General features: G+C 53.1%; 2 protein-coding genes across 2 annotated transcripts in view; one reads left to right on the forward strand and one right to left on the reverse strand.

Annotated features, from left to right (window-relative positions):
* SLC5A10 (solute carrier family 5 member 10) overlaps positions 1-16625 on the reverse strand; it is an 87996-nt gene that overhangs the window by 32603 nt on the left and 38768 nt on the right. The gene's annotated exons all lie outside the window — the stretch shown is intronic.
* FAM83G (family with sequence similarity 83 member G) overlaps positions 1-16625 on the forward strand; it is a 30579-nt gene that overhangs the window by 6466 nt on the left and 7488 nt on the right. The window contains exons 2-3 of the mRNA XM_024215044.1: positions 10605-10772; positions 16079-16203. Coding sequence (XP_024070812.1) covers positions 10605-10772; positions 16079-16203 — 293 coding nt within the window. The remainder of the gene's footprint in view (positions 1-10604; positions 10773-16078; positions 16204-16625) is intronic.

The raw sequence follows: 16625 nt of genomic DNA on the forward strand, positions 1-16625 counted from the left end.
CAAAGAGCTTGTTCAGGGCTAAGTGCATCTGTCTGGCTGATTCAGTCCGACGACAGGGATGCGTTCCCACCGGGTGCTAAGTGCAGGCAGGGCAGTGTTGTCTAGTGCAGCGGCTCTCAACCTTTCCAGACAACTGGACCCCTTTCAGGAGTCTGACCTGTCTTGCGTACCCCCAAAGTTTCACCTCACTTCAAAACTACTTGCTTATAAAATCGGACATAAAAATACAAACGTGTCCCAGCCCACTATTACTGAAGAATTGCTGACTTTCCCATTTTTACCATATCATTATAAAATAAATCGATTGGAATAGAAATATTGTACTTACATTTCAGTGTATAGTACGTAGAGCAGTATAAACAAGTCAGTGTCTGTGTGAAATTGTAGTTTGTACTGACTTCGCTAGTGCTTTTTGTGTAGCCTGTTGTAAAACTAGGCAAATATCCGGATGAGTTGATGTATCCCCTGGAAGACCTCTGCGTACCCCCAGGGGTACGTGAACCCCTGGTAGAGAACTGCTGGCCTAGTGGTTATAGGAAGGGAAGGGAGTCAGGACTAAATCCTACAAACACAAAGTTAAGCCCTCATGTACGTGTCTGCAGGATCGGGGCCTACATGGCTAAACATTTTGCTGAGTTTAGGGACTAAACGTAGTTTGGTGACATAGTTGGAATGGTAAACAGGAGAGAAAGATGGGGAGGCAGGACTCCCAAGCACTGTTCCTGTCTCTGGGTGAGAGTATCCCCTAGTGATTAAAGCAAAGGAAGGAACGCAGAACCCCTGATTCTATTCCCAGCTCTTCCAGTGACTTGGTGAATGACCTCGCTGTGCCTCAGTGCTCCCTATCTGTACAACGGGGATAATATAGACATGAGACAAAGAGGCACTATTCAGATTAGTTTTAGGGCAGGATTCAGGTTCAAGAACACGCCAGGATAAAGCAGACCTGAGTTTTGACATGGCATTGAAATCTCACGGACTATTCTCATGGCATTCTGACCCCAACCAGCTGAAAACCTCACTGGCTCAGGAGTGCTCCCGTCTCAAATGGGGGAATTCTCAAGCAATCAGTTGTTTTCACAAGACTTTGGCTCCAGCGGAGCTGAAATCAGAACATATCGAAAATACTGGCCTGGAACAAAACCGTAGGAAGTGTTTTTTTGAATCTGCCCTCAGAGTTTGCGCTAGAGATTCCAGGTTTGGTTCATCTCTAGTATAATCAACCTTATCTACCTGCCAAGGAAGTTGTGAGGTTCAGTTAATTACTGTTTGCAGAACGTTTCGTGAGACACCGATGAAAGGGGACAGAGATTATTAATATTAGTCATGCCACTTATAGCTTTCCCAACACATTATTGCTCTAATTGTGTGCTTACTCTTATATATGCTCATTAAATAAACAGGCAGCAAGCCCAAACGTTGGTCTTTGATGATGCAGAAAGTAGGTTAATAAGAACTCCAATTTCCCCTATAAAAAATGATCCCACAGTTCACATGTTGATCAAAGCACCCTGAAATGATTCCGACCTCCCTTGTGCTTCCTGGATGGGCACGGGATTTGTACGTGACACAGCAACGTCCATTAGACGGACTGTGAGCTGGAAACCTATATAAACACCCCGTTGTTTCTCAACACCTGATCCCTCCAAAAATGCTGCACATCTGCATGTTCTAAATACCACGCCAACTACTTGGGATTGAGGGAAGCCGGCTCCAGTTGGAATCTGCTATGGAGTAGAGACCGTCTGGGCTTGGCTCTAGGGCTCTCCTTCTCCGCTAGGGAGGTTTTTTACCTAGCTGAAAGCATTTCAGTGGGGGGGAATTGTCTTGACGACACACCAGCGAAGAGAGGGAAAAGTCGTTGTGTGCAAAGGATCCGATTCCCTGCTGCTTTGGTTCCAGTATAGTGCTTTTATACTGTCAAATGCTCCAAAGTCAGAAAGGCAACAGTGACTGATCCCTTTGCAGGGGAGTAAATGATTATCCGAGTTACAAGGGGGGGGGATGAAGTTTTTCCCCCCCAGAGCCAGGGAAGCAGCCTGTGCTGTGTGCGGGCACTCCCACGCCTTGGGAAGGGCTGTAATCAGCACAGAGGGCCGGCCTCCTGCTTCCTCTAGCACACAGGACTTCATTCTTTGCAGATTAAACCCTGCAGCTGAATTTTTGCCCTTTTCATACTGATTTCAAACAGGTTCCCACGGGTGGACCTGTGAGCAGGGTTTGACCCTGTGCTTTTGAACTCCCACAGGAATGGGGGATGGGAATGATTTGTTATTAGGCCACCTTACCCACCCCCTGCCGACACCCAATTGCGATCATGGTCCTCGTATAATCTGTCTTGCAGCAGCGTCCAGAGACCCAAACTGAGCGTGAGCCCCGCCTTGTGCTAGGCCATGTTGTGCAAACACGCAGCAAGAGACAATCCCTGCCTGAAGAGCTTACAAACTAAATGGACAAGAGCGCAGAAGGAGAAACTGAGGCACAGGGCGGGGCCATGCCTTGCCCGCAGTTCAATAGCACGTCCATGGCAGAAATAGAACTTGTCCAGTCAAGAGTGGGTGTCCTTTCTGGATGATGTGCGTCAGCCAAACACACGTTACTGGGTGCAATACAGGGGTACCTAGGTGACATTTCATGACCTGTGAGAGAGAGGAGGTCAGCCCAGATGATCTACTGGTCCCTCCTGGCCTTGTGAGGCAGGGCAGAGTGAGCAAACCTGGACAAGGCAAACTGGCCAGAACGTGCTGAGGGGTTTGGGGGTTTGCAGCTCAGTGTCTCGACTTTGCCTCAGCAGAGAGAGAAACGCCTCCTTTCAGATTCCTGCCTTCAGAAACAAGCAGCCGATGCAAAGAGAAGATAGGACAGAGCTTCCTTTGGGGCTGGAAATACCATCGACCTTGCAACATCAAGACCCCAGGACACATGCTGCCTGGTGGCACCCATCACAACTCCACTGCCCGTGGCCAGCAGTCACTAGAAGGGACCTGAATCATGTAGGGTTTGTTTCTCGTTGATTTTATTTTTAAAGCCGATTCCCACCTTACGGATCCTGTATGCGATTATTCCTTGGCACTCACTTCGTTCTTTTCATTTTCAAAGCCCTTTGCAGCTAACCCTCGGAGGCTGCTAACTGTTAGCAGCTCCGTTTTCCACAGTCTCAGGTTCCACATGGAGGAAGTGAAACAGAGAGGCTAAGGCCCATATCCTCAAAGATATTTAGGCATCTCACTGCCAGAGGTTAGGTGCCTAAAGAGACTTGTCCAAAGGCACAAGGGGAAATTGGTTTTAGAGGTGGGCTTAAGACACGGGCCGTCCCGGCTCCACATCGTGCTGGAGTAACACAGGACTGGGAATTTTCCCAACTCTGGCATCGTTTACAGTATGCATTTCGATTAACTGGGATGGAGCCACTATAAGTGAAAGGAAAACCGGGGCCTCTCCTTTCTAAGTGTGGTTCTGACATTGAGACACCGTACAGCCTTCAGCGAGCCGTTCACAGCCTGATATTCATAAGTCCACGTACCCCACTGAAGTCAACGGGCGCTAGGAGGGCTCCGTATCCTTGCAAATCAGGCAGTCAACCCTTCTGCCTCGGTTTCCCCATCTGTAAAATGGGAGTGATCATACTGCCCTGCCCAGCACACGGGACGTGGGCGGATTCATCCACTGGTGCTTGTAAAGGGCTTTGAACCTTGCTAAGGGCCGGGTAAATGAGAAGGCAGAACACATTTGTAAATGGTTCTTTTTGATGTCTGCAGTAAAGGACCCAGCATTACATTTCGCTTCTCGCAGCAACTCCCAGTCGCCAACGGGGCAATGAGGGGTGGGCGTGCACCCTACCGTCTCCTGGAAGTGAGTGAAACACCCAGATTCCATTCCTCCTGGGAGCTCTGCTCCAACTCTCCTTGCTCCTGAAGGCAAAGTTCCCCAGCGGGAATGTGAAAGCAGGTGTTTAAAGATCCGTGTGCTGTCCCTGCTCCGGAGGCAAAGTACAGCCAGGGAGCTGCAGCCAAGGGCAAACAAACAAATCAGCAGCCCAAGTCACTGTTTCTGGCGCCATGTTTGCTCGGTCTGCCTTTGCAACGTCCTCTCGTTCATGCCTTTTACCACCGTAGGGCAGCCCTGGGCAACTCCCCAAGCAAAGCCGCAGTGCCCCCGCCACCCCTGAGCTGCGGCAGTGCTAGCAGTCGTGAGCACACTAGCCCAGGGCCTGGAGATTCGGGGTTCTGTGGAACAACGGGCGGGAGGCAGATTTCCAGGGTGGCTTTTTCAAACCTGCTCGGGATTGGCCTGGGTATGTCTTCACTACCCGCCGATCCGGCGGGTAGCAATCGGTCTATCGGGGATCGACTTACCGCGTCTCGTGAGGACGCGGTAAAATCGATCCCTGATCGCTCTGCCGTCGACTCCGGAAATCCACCTCGGCAAGAGGCGGCAGCAGAGTCGGCGGCAGCGCGGCAGCGGTCGACTTTCCCCCGTCCTCACCGCCAGGTAAGCCGACCTAAAATACGCAACTTCAGCTACGGTATTCACGTAGCTGAAGTTGCGTATCTTAGGTCGGAACCCCGCTGTAGTGGCAAAGCTCCCCCTGGACGAAGTGGGAGCAGATATAGGCCAATGCTGAGCTCCTTTGAAAATCTCTCCCTCCAATGTCTCCTTGAGTTACAAAAATGCTCCTGCACCCAACAGCCCTACAATGAATCCAGATGACTTGGCAGGGGCAGGAGGTGCAAGAGGATGGGACCAGTCCCTTGCTATCACAGGCAACCCCAGCATAGCATCCCATTCATAAAACAGAACAAACTCCACCTGGGTGTGCGGTCTAGATAACATAACCAGGGCGTGAAAATCAGGTCACGCTGTGCAATCCAGTCACTTAAGCTCTCCGTGCCTTGATTTCCTAATCTATACACTGACGATAATCAAACTTCCCCGCCTGCCGGAGGTGCTGTGATGTTAAATTAATTAAATTAATTATGCTGCTTTGACAGCCTCAGATGAAAGGGGCAATATAAGTGCCAAGCATAATTCCGATTCTACTCCACCTGTATGAGGAAAACATTCCAGGGATTCTCTTAGTCTCAACGTGTGTGTCTGGGTTTGGTGCACAGACAACGTCCTCCCATCACAGCTAACTCTCACTGTCCAGCTCAAACAAATGATCTCCCATCGGAGCCTCACACTTCATTCGGGGTGAGGGGAACCATGTTACGCCCGGCAACCCCGTTCTCAGTCCTACAAGCAGTTACCAAACCGAGAGCCTCCTAGGAATAGCTGAGGAGACAGAGAAGTAAAGTGTTGCAAGTGATGAACCAGATCAGGAGCCGACCGATTCACACCTCAGCACCTCTGTGCTGCGTCCCAACCCACAGCAACCGCAGGAGAATTCCCAAGCGTGCCGGGCAAGGCAGTGAATGGATTCCCGGTTTTAGCTGGCACCTCAGCGCAGCTTCTGCAGCTGAGTTGAATGGAGGTGGAGCATCAGCTGTTTGACATGTGATTGACATGTGTGCCGCCTACGAGGGCTCTGGGAAAGAATGGCATCTCTCCCTGCAGCATGCAAAGCCTCATGGGAAACTCAGGCTCCAAAATCTCCGAGTCTCAAAATAAATGATGGGGTATTCAGCAGACAAGGGACAACACACCAGCTAGTATGTTTAAAGGGTGAGAGGAACCTTTCCCCAGAGCGCCTACTGCAGGGTTCTGTGCACCTCCGGGGCTGGCCCTCTCAGAGGCTGGGTTCTGGACTAATGGACATGGGTCTGATCCAGGTTCCTATCCCCGCTTGACATTTCTGCATTGCCGGTCTGTTGAACAGACCCCTAATGGCTTTAGGCTGTGCTTTCCCCTCGCCCTGCGTGTCACTTGACTAACCCCATCCAGCTCTGACTGCTATTCTACCGAGCTCAGCCCTCAGATCAGTCCCTGCTGGAGGGTGCGAATTCCCAGACAGACATAGGGTAAGATTCTGTGCCACGCCAACTCGCAGCTCCGGGAGAAGCGGGGCAAATGTGACAGTAAGCCCCCGTCGTGCCCTGCCAAGCCTCCAGGGGCTGAAGCAAATGCCCAAGCATTACTGAGGCTGGGGGCTGATCCGAGGTACGGCAATCCTGCTGGACTTGGAGCTACAAACACCCACCCCTCAAACACACACCTCTCTTGCACCAGGGCTCGTGAGGGGACGGGCACACGGACGCCCTGTGCAACGCCTGCACCGCGGGAATTCTCCCCAGCCCAGCTGCAGGGCTTTGCCAGCACGCCGGGGCCACGGCAGGTGTGCTACCCTCCTCTGGACAGCTCAAGTGAAGCTACACCGACCGAGTGCTGCTTTGGGGTTTAAAATGACCTTGTGGAAGGAGGCGTTTCAAGATCCAGGTAACGTCGCTGCTCCGGAGGGCAAAGCACAGTCATGGAGCTGCAGCAGCAAAGCTCCTCGCCACCGAACAAACAAATCAGCAGGCCCGGCTCACTGTTTGTCTCGCTGGGTTTGCTCGCTCTGCCCTTGCACCTCAGCGTCACTGGACTGAACACAACAGGGCCAGGCCCAGCACAATAGCAAACTTCTCAGCTCCAGCGCCAGGACTGGAGCCAGAAAGATGACAGCCCGTGGCTATTGACACAGTAACGCTGCACACGCAGTACAGGCCAGCAGCATCGCCCCCTGCCACAGCAGCCGGCCACGGCTCCTTCTTGGCCCCCCAAAATGAAGCTCATGCCCTGGCTGGATTAGGGCACACGTCCCCGTGGGGTGGAACCGCACCCTGAGGTGGCTTTCGCTCCCATCCTCCCAGTGTCTGTTTGAACCCGCAGGGAGTCAGCTCCCCGCACTGGATCTTTTCCAGGGTGCTCACAGGTGTGTTTGTTTGCACATAGGGAATGGCATCCTAACCAGCACAGCGGGTCATATAAACAAAACAGGCCAGGCAGCAGGACACAACACAACCAGCCATGATATGCGGTAGTTAGGCAGCCCGCTTGAAGGAACACGTGTATTTCCAGCCAACAAAGGAACGGTGGGTTCTACCCGGTGTATACGTCCCAATGAGCCAAACTGCACAAATTCTCCTCCGTCACAGCACCTGATTAAACAGAGCAGCCAGGCGTGATCCCTTGTAACTATGACAAACTGCCCGCGACTTTCAAGGAACACTGCCGGCTTGCAGCTGAGCCAGCTTTTAAAAAGGAAGGGAACGTCACTGCAGCTCTTACCTCCAGCCCTAAGTCCGTGGTTCCCAACCTTTTCTCTGCCTCAGCGCACCTCAACACCTTTCATTCTTTTGAGGCATATTGTCTCCAAATCAACTCACCCTCTTATTGCCTTGCTTTAAGCTGTTCACCGCCCTTGCGATTCACAGTCTGTACAGTAAAACGAAGGATATTAGAGTCCGGCTCTGACATGCATCAAAATACAAGGGAAGGATTTTTTTGTTCTCATATGTCGTTTTTCAAAAAATTCCGTGGCACACCGGTGAGGAAACGCTGCCCTAAATCATCTGGCCAATGTCTGTGGCTTTACGGTCACGTTTTCCTCTTCCCCTCCTCCCCACTGCAGAGCGAAAGACGCACCTAAACCAAAAGGGGAAGCCGTGAAACTGTAGCTGAGGCCTGGCCTGACATGAGTAATTAACACATGGAGGCCTCATCTCTTGGAGGATGGCATTAGGGAGCAATACTTTGTCCTCTGACATCCTTCGGTTAGGGGAATCTTGGGTGTTTCTGGGAGCAGCAAGAGGTAAGGCATTTGCAGTCTAGGGTTGCCAACTTTCTGATTGCAGAAAACCGAACACCCTGGCCCCGCCCTGCCCTGCCCCCAGGCCCCGCCCCTTGCCCCAAGGCCCCGCCCTGGATCACTCCATCCCCCCTCCCTCCGTCGCTCACTCTCTCCCACCCTCACTCACTCGCTCATTTTCACCGGGCTGGGGCAGGGGGTTGGCATGCAGGAGGGGGTGAGGGCTCCGGCTAGGGGCCCAGGCTCTGGGGTGGGGCCAGGGATGAGGGGTTTGGGGTGCAGGAGGGGGCTCAGAGTGTGGGAGGGGGCTCTGGGCTGGGGCAGGGGGTTGGGGTGCAGTAGGAGGTGCAGGCTCTGGGAGGGAGTTGGGGTGCAGGACGGGGCTCAGGCCTGGGGCAGGGGGTTGGGGCACGGGAGGGGGTTCGGTGTGCAGGCTCTGGGCGGCGCTTACCTCAGGTGGCCCGCAGAAGAGGCAACATGTCCCTCCGGCTCCTAGGTGCAGGAGCACTGGGCGGCCAGGGGGCTTTGTGCACTGCCCCGTCCAGAGGCGCCGCCCCTGCGGCTCCCATTGGCCGCAGTTCCTGGCAATGGGAACTGCGGAGCTGGGTTGATGGCAGGGGCAGCGCACAGGAGCTGAATGGACATGCTGGCCACTGTGGCCCGGTTAGCAGTGCTGACCGGAGCTACCAGGCTCCCTTTTCGACTGAGCATTCCTGGCAGCCCTATGACAGACAGACGTGTAGACCCTGTCCCTTTCACACAAGGAATCGTAGCTTTGCCAAAAGAAATCAGCGACCTGGGCGTCTCGTGCTACATTCCACTATTGGAAAAGGAGGCTGTTGAGTAGGGAACAGGAGTCAAGACTCCTGGGTTCTGCTCCTGACTCATCCTTATGACTTTGGGCAAGTCATGTAAACAGTCTGGCTGAATTCCTGGCTCATTTGAAGTCAGTGCAAGTTTTGCCACTGACTTCAACAGAGGCAGGACTTCACCCTCTGTGCCCCAGTTTGTCAGTAAAATGGGGCTAACAACACCTCCCTCCCGGGGCTTAATGAATGCTCATGAAGCACTAGACGTCGTCAGCCGCTGCCGGCTATGAAGTACAAAGCGCTCTGCTTGGGGCCGGAATGCAGGCTCAAATGACGCTAAGATGGAAATCTCAGAAGTGCCCTCATTTGCAGCCTGTCTTCCGAGCCAAGTAGGGTGGCCAGATGTCCCAATTTTATAGGGCAGTCCCGATTTTTGGGTCTTTTTCTTATATAGGCTCCTATTACCCACCACCCCGTCCTGATTTTTCACATTTGCTGTCTGGTCACCCTAGAGCCAAGGGATTTGCACGCCACGCAGCATGGATATAGTACAAGTGGAATATTACAGGGTAGACGTGAAAGGTACTGCTGGCTCGAACAGCATGGTGCTACGAGATGGTTGGGAGGGGGCTGATCTCATCTCCGAGTGTTAGCAGGGACGTGCGCATCGACCGTTCGGGCAAGGTGATGGAGATTTCCTTCTGAGGCTCAGAGACTTTGCCGGCGTGAACGTTTTTGTTGTCCAAGACAGACAGGAGAGTGGAGGTGTAGCGTGGGGATTTTCAAAGGGTGCTACCTCCATGGGGCTCTTCTGACCAGCTGTGGGGGGACAAGGGGTGCATTCAGCTCAAGCGGTTGACACTTGTGTTTTGGGAGCTAAAGGACCCAGGTTCTAGTCCCTGCTTCTCAGAGAGGGGGATAATATATCTCGGTGTCTCCACTCTCTGCAGAACATGTGTAAAGGCTGCCATCTTGGCCAACATACCAGGACCTTCCGGAGCTCAAAGCGTGAGCTGCTACAGTTTGAGCTAAAGAGTCAAGGCTCAATAGCTGGGGGCTGTAACTGGCCCATATCCTCTGTGTATTGGTGGGGGGGACCCAGCGAGTGACCCAGGGGGCTGCATTTTCAAGGCATGGTATGAGTTTGCAGAGCTGAGTAAGGTCCAGCTCTCGTAGAGACATGCACACAGGGGTAGTTCCATTGACTTCTAGGAGACTGCTTCCCTGGGTAAAGGTACCGCCGGTGCATAAGCGCCAGCAGGATCAGGGCCCTGAGCTGGTGTGTGTGTCCCCTGCTTGTCTGATGTGAGTTCGTGCTACTGGTGCTAGTCTCGGGACCTGCTCTGAGTGCAGCTCTGCCAGGGAAAGTGGGGTCCTCACCTGGTAAGCCCCATTTGTTTGTATCCTAGGCAGATCGCAAGTTCTTGCCAGTTAAATTCACATCACCCTGATGACCGTCTTGCTATGCTTCCAACTTCAGCTCCAACGTGAGCGGAGCACGCGCTGCGTCCCAGTCCACTAGAGTTGGCGATTAATCACAGAATCATAGAATCTCAGGGTTGGAAGGGACCTCAGGAGATCATCTAGTCCAACCCCCTGCTCAAAGCAGGACCAATCCCCAATGTCGGATCTCATTTGAACATGAGGGTTGCCGGCTTCTGGTTGGTACCACGCAGAATTCTACATAGCGGGTGTCAATCCAGAGGCAGATAAAATCATTTAAGAATTGCCTTGATGGGGAAAGCAGCGCGGTAAATCAGAGGGAAATCTCACTTCCTTAGAAGGCTAGAAACACTTGGATGGCACCAGTACAACTACACTGAGGACTAGTAAACATTTCACAAAGCTGGTCTTGCCCCAGGGATCAGAGAAGGCAAGAACTGTCTTTTTGTTCTGTGTTTGTACAGCGCCTAGCACCACGGCCATGGCTGTAATAAGTAATAATAATTTCAGTCCCTGACTTGAGGCGGAACAGCAGGGGTCAGTCAGTGAAGCTACTCACGGCACTCTAACCTGTGTATATCATTTGAACTCACCCTCTTCTGCCCCCTCCCCTCTCTCAACAGGTTGTGGCTGTGGTCATGGACATGTTCACAGACGTTGACATCTTCAAGGACCTCCTGGAAGCAGGCTTCAAGCGGAAAGTCGGCGTCTACATCATTGTGGATGAGACCAATGTGAAATACTTCCTTCAGATGTGCGAGCGAGCACAGATGCACGCCGGGCACCTGAAGGTAAGCTGGGCACCGAGGGCGTGGCGCCGTGCAGTGGGTGGCTATAGGCAAGCAGGATTAGTCAACTGGAAGCTAGGATAGAAAACTCGGGTTTGATTCTGCCCTGGTGTCCTTGGTTACCTCCATGCACAGCGAATGCATGAAAAGCGATGTCACGCATGAGCCTGGCTGGGTGACGACACAGAGTGCCAGGTGCGGGAGAACCAGGCCCACTGCCCTGGGCAGCCTCAAGGCAATGGCACCGAATTGCAGCTGAGCGCAGCGTTAAGAATAGCGGGTGCCCTGGACGGCGCATTTCGCTCACGCCCACAGGCTAACAACCTGAAATGGAGGGCTGCCTCCCACTCAGGACGCCACAGCCGGCTAAACAAAGGGAGCTTGGCTGCAGGTGAGACCATTCCGGCTGGTATTTTCCCCCAGTTTACAAGCGACGGCGCTCGCGCTGCCTGTTATTATCGTTTCAAAGGCCGAAGAGCCGATGGTGCCATGAGTCATTGCAACTTCTCCTGGTTCGTTCTCAGAGCTCTGCCTTGACTCAGGAGGGGCCAGAAAGAAGCCAGCTAGGCACGTGGCCCCCACAAGCACGTCGGAGGCCCCGCTTTCCTTCTGGGCACAAATGGGGTGCAGATCTCCAGCAAGCCCCCTGCTAGCCCCTCCGGGCACCACTGGGGAAGGGTGTGTTTGTATAAAATGAAGTGGGGTGCTGGCTAAGCCAGGCAGTGGGGTCTAGTGGCTAGGGTGCATCCATGGCACTAGTCCCAGCTCTGCCCCTGGGCAAGTCACCTCCCTGCAACGTGCCTCAGTTTCCCCAGATGTAAAATGGGGATAACGATGCTGCCTTCCTTCACAGAGTGCTGTGAAATCGCCTGATCGGAGCTAGTGAGCGTTATTCCATCAGTGCCCCCCGCCCTCATTTCCGTTTCAGAGCATCCACAAAGCGGGTGGCAGCAGTCGAGTTAAATCCGTGCCGGTTTCTCCTGTACACAAGGCCTAAGCTGACGTCCAGGCCTAGGCCGTCCAGCGAGGGATGGCTGGGAGCCAGCTCAGAGCCAGGCCTGGAGTGAAATACAAAGAGGTTGGAGTGGAGGGAAGGAGCCGGCCAGATTGGCTGACGCCTGGGCCAGGATGCTGTCACTTAAGGCTTCAATCCATGCCCCCTCCCTGACACACAGACCCTTGAGTGGACCTGTCTGGGAAATGGCCGATGTTGCCGCTTGGCTGGGCACAAATACAAATTAATAATGGTGCCCAGTGAAGCTCAAAACACAGCAGCTCACCCACCTGGATCTGTCTGCCGAAGGGAAAGGGGATGTTTGGCCAGCTGTCTCTTCAGGGCACAGGCGTCTCTGAGGCATGGGGGAGGCTATCTGTATCGGTAGCACGTGTAAGACCCGGAGACTGCTGGAGGAGGTGGGAAAGGCCTGGGATATGATGGAGAAGTTAGCAAGGAGCATTGGCCCTGAAGGCTTAATCCAGCCCCCCATGTCCCCACTGCATGCAGGCCAAAGAGCTGATCTGGGTGCAGGTGAAACCGCACAGGGGGGAAGGGAAGGGCTAGGAATCCTCCCCCAAGATCCCGGAGCTGCCTCTGCAGCCCCCCCAGCCCAGCCATTCTGCAGGGGAAGATCTGTGGAGTCTGTGGCCCCGGCTGCCAGATCGGTAGCTCTGTGGCAGCCTATGGGGCATGTGGGATGATTGGGTCTATCAGCTTCAGGCAACCCGGCAGCCAAGGGAAGAGAAGAGACTGTTGAAAACAACAAGCTAGGCTTTCCCGTTCCAGGGCCTCCACACCCAGCAACAGCAAGGAGGCGGGATGGGGGGGGGGTGAGGAGACGCACACACCCCCAGCGTCTCCCGCAAGCTGCCAACTATGTGTTGGTCATTCCCATTAATGGCAGGCAGGGCCAGATGGCAGCAGCAGAACAGCTGCTGGCTCCAGCCAGGGTGATGTCGAACACCCAGCCCGACACGGCACCCATGGAGAGAGAGTAACAATGGAAGGACTCTGCCAGCGCATGTGTTCACACTCAGGCAGGGAGGCAAGGAGCGACTTGGCTTTGATGTCACAGTCCTGTCCCCTTATTTTAACAGGAGAGACACGTATTGTAACCAGTCCCTGGCAACAGGATCTCATGGCTGCCTCTGTGCTAAATACATCTGCCACACCAGGCCTGACAGGGCTAGAACGCAGAGCCTCCTGGCACAAGCCCCTGCCACTTGAGCTAAAGGAGAATTATCACTCCGGTGGAGTTTTTATATTGACCAAGAACATGTAGGATCAAGCCCCACAACTAGGCAGAGCAAAGTATTACAGCCCTCCAGAGACTAAACTATTGTGTGCCACACGCAGAGAACAGGGAAGGTCAAAGTGCACCTGTGTCCGAGGCCCGTGCAGTGGCTGGAATGGATTCCAGGAGATATACCCGCACGTCGGTTGTCTAAGCGCTGCACTGCCGTGTCCATTTACATTGGGGGGGAGAGGGGGGCAGGGATCAAGTCTCCTGGCTGGACAGCACCAAGAATGTCTGGGATATAGAAATAAGAAACTGGGCACAGGGCATCACCATGGGTTTGGTGCTCTCAAGCTAGTCCTTCCACTGGCATTTCACCTGCTCCCACAATATCTAGCACTATCTGGCAGCCTCTGTTCTGGAAAACCTCCAAGAATGTTCCAGGCCAGGGACCTGTGTACTTTGGCAAGCCGTGTGAGAAAGGTCCCGCTAGTGCTGCTGCTAGAGATCTGGACCACGCTAGCCAGTGTTACCAAGGCTCGCTAGTTGCATAAGCCCATCAGCCAGGGCAGGCGTTGTGTGAATGCAAAGGGCGGATGGGAGGGGTTCCCAGAAGTGACTAAAGCCAGCAGGGCACACCTTTGGTCCTACCTACCTGCAGAACAATGATCAAAAGCCGGCATGCACCAGATGGGCGTGTGGCTGTTATCACAAACTCCTAATGCATGGGAATCTCCTGGTTTCACTTTCAGGCCTTCTGAACGGCCTGATTTTCCTGGTTGTACTTTAACCACTGGGCCATAACCACTTTGCCTTTGCCTTGCTTGGCACAGCAGATATCTACCTTGAGGAATGCAGCCACGTGGCTCCAGCCACCAAGCGGCTCTCTGACTGGCATCCACGCGCACTCATGAGCCTCCCACCTCTCAAGCTAGCTGGAGAATGGCTGTCACGGGGACTGTGGCACAGAGAGAAAGGAAAGTTCATACATACGTAGGCAACACAGCACTGGCTCCGACAGGTGCCTGGTGTTCTCCTACCCAGCACATTAACTGGCCGGGGTTGCATGTGGAAGTGATTCCCATGCATCTGGGCTATGTGGCACCCAGCACTGAGATTAAGATTAATGTTCAGCTCAGGAAAGCTCCAGGCTAGTCGCAAGGGGTGATGCCGGTGAGAACTCTGGTGCATTGGCAGAGCTGTGGACGGGGCCAGGACCGGGACCAGCAGATCCCTGGAGAAAGAGTCCAGGTTGGATTCTCCCACCTAGCTCTCACTGGGTATGTCTACACTGCCTCCCGGCACTCGTCGACAGACTCACACTAACCCGAATCGATCTACCTGGGTTGGGAGGCTGGCAGTATAGAAATACCCATGGAAGTCAAAAACAACAAGGAGTCCGGTGGCACCTTAAAGACTAACAGATTTATTTGGGCATAAGCTTTCGTGCATCTGAAGAAGTGAGGTTTTTTTACCCACGAAAGCTTATGCCCAAATAAATCTGTTAGTCTTTAAGGTGCCACCGGACTCCTTGTTTTTGTGGATACAGACTAACACGGCTACCCCCGATACTTGACACCATGGAAGTCAATTGCCAGAATGGTGCAAAGCTGCCAGGACATCCCAGAGAACTTGAGACGCTATTTGGAAAGTGCTTTGAGCCGGAGCATGCAGGATAAAAGGTGCTAAAGACATGGACATTGTTATTTCAGTGTCTAAAAAGCAGGCTCAATGGACTTAGTAAATACCGCACAGGCTTGGGAAAGCCACTCAGTTTGTTAAGCAACTGCTGAGTGTTTGCAGTGATTCAGGGGATGTTTTCTGATCAGTCATCTATCTTTGTGTGCGCTGGCTTTTATTTTCTTCCGACTGGAGATTACTTAAAGCAGCTGCTGCTATGAGAGTGAGGAGGAGGGAGAATGAAACATACCTTGAGACCTGGGTGTTTTGCTGTGCTGGGTGTGACCTGAGAGCGTCGAATGGTCCTTTGTGAACTTATGAAATGGGTTGGCCTAGAGGGAGGAGCTGGATTAATGGGCTGTTAAAGGATATTAAGTTAACAGGGATGCACTGAATTGGGTGACGGAATGAGGTCGACCTCTAGCTTGTTTTCCTGGGTGTGTAAATGTAAACAACACTGAGCTTCTAATGCGCCTCCCATGCCGGGATCTCAAGGCACATTGAGGTATTCGCTGCGTCCCTATGGGTCAGTCCACACTAGCCTTCTTACCTTGAGTTCATTGGCTGCCAGTTATTTCATGTCAGTAACACCAAGCTAGTCTGGAACACTCTCCAAACGGCTGTTCCAGGTGACAAGCATTTGCGGTTCACCCGAGGCCGATCCCATCCCAAGCTCCAGCCAGTGGGTGACCGTAAAAAGGGGATAATCACAGCAGAAAATCCACACAAAACCAGGTTAGGCATTTTGGGGAAGCAGCAAACTCCTGAACTCAAGTCTCACAGTTCCCTTCTCAGCCACAGTGGATAATACTTAGGACATGTCTACACTACTGGCGCTACTGTCAATAAATCCACCTCCCTGAGCGGCCGAAGAATTCTTCTGTCGACCTAGCTGCATCAACACCAGGGTTCAGGCTGGCTTAATGGCGGTGCTCAGAGGCGTGTATTTTTCACACCCCTGAGTGACGTAGCTAAGTCGAGCGACACTTTACATGTAAACCAGGCTTTAGCCGCCTTTCAGAGCTATTGCGGGGACGAGTCAGTGTCTATGCAGAGAGCTGAACGGTGCTTTGAAGATAGGGCTGTGCATTTTTATTGAGCTAAGGGGCCAAATTCAGCTCCAGTGATGGTGGTGTGAAACCGGAGCACCGCTGTCGAATTCTGCAGAGTTAATCCAGATTTAGAACAGTGCCACTCAGAGCAGAATCAAGCCCAAGCTGGCTAACAGAGGGAGTGGTCCATGGAAGTGGCCATTTAAAAACAGAGCAAATCGACAGGGAGAGAGACTCGATTTTTCAGCCCTAAACAAGAGTCCATTGAGGCAGGCCATAAGCATCTCACTGCACCGTCTCCTCGGATTCTTTTCCCACTTGCTGCCTTGCTTTTGCTTTGCAGAATCTCCGCGTTCGCACCACGGGGGGAACGGAATTTTTCACCCGTTCGGCCATGAGGTTCAAAGGTGCCTTGGCCCAGAAGTTCATGTTCGTGGACGGTGACCGGGCTATGTGCGGGTCCTACAGGTAATCCAGAGACAGCTCTGTCAGCCGTTCCCACATCTAAAGAGCGCACCGGACGGGGTCAGCCTCAGCTGGGCCACAGAGGGACCGTGCGGGTCGGCGTTTTAGTTTAAGGGGATGTGAATTTTGATCCTCATGATAGTGCAGAGTCAGAGCAATGGGTAGAAGCATGCAGCTGGGTGTACCAGCTGAAATATGCATGCAGAGCTCTGCTACTGCAACCTGATCCTGACCTGCAAACCCTGATACCCAGTGAACCCAATCTGCCCCCCGCCCCCGATACCCAGCAATCCCGACCTCTCACCTCCAGTCAGCACACCCCAGACTTGCCTTGAGATAAGTCTGCTGCTCCTGCTAAATTAGGTGGCAGTTTTGTGAGGATTTGTTTCTAAGACCCCGCTCTTGCCCCTTGGACATGTGTCTGA

The sequence above is a fragment of the Terrapene carolina genome, unplaced genomic scaffold, assembly GCF_002925995.2.
Source record: "Terrapene carolina triunguis isolate 2854851 unplaced genomic scaffold, T_m_triunguis-2.0 Scaffold93, whole genome shotgun sequence".
NCBI lineage: Eukaryota > Metazoa > Chordata > Testudines > Emydidae > Terrapene > Terrapene triunguis.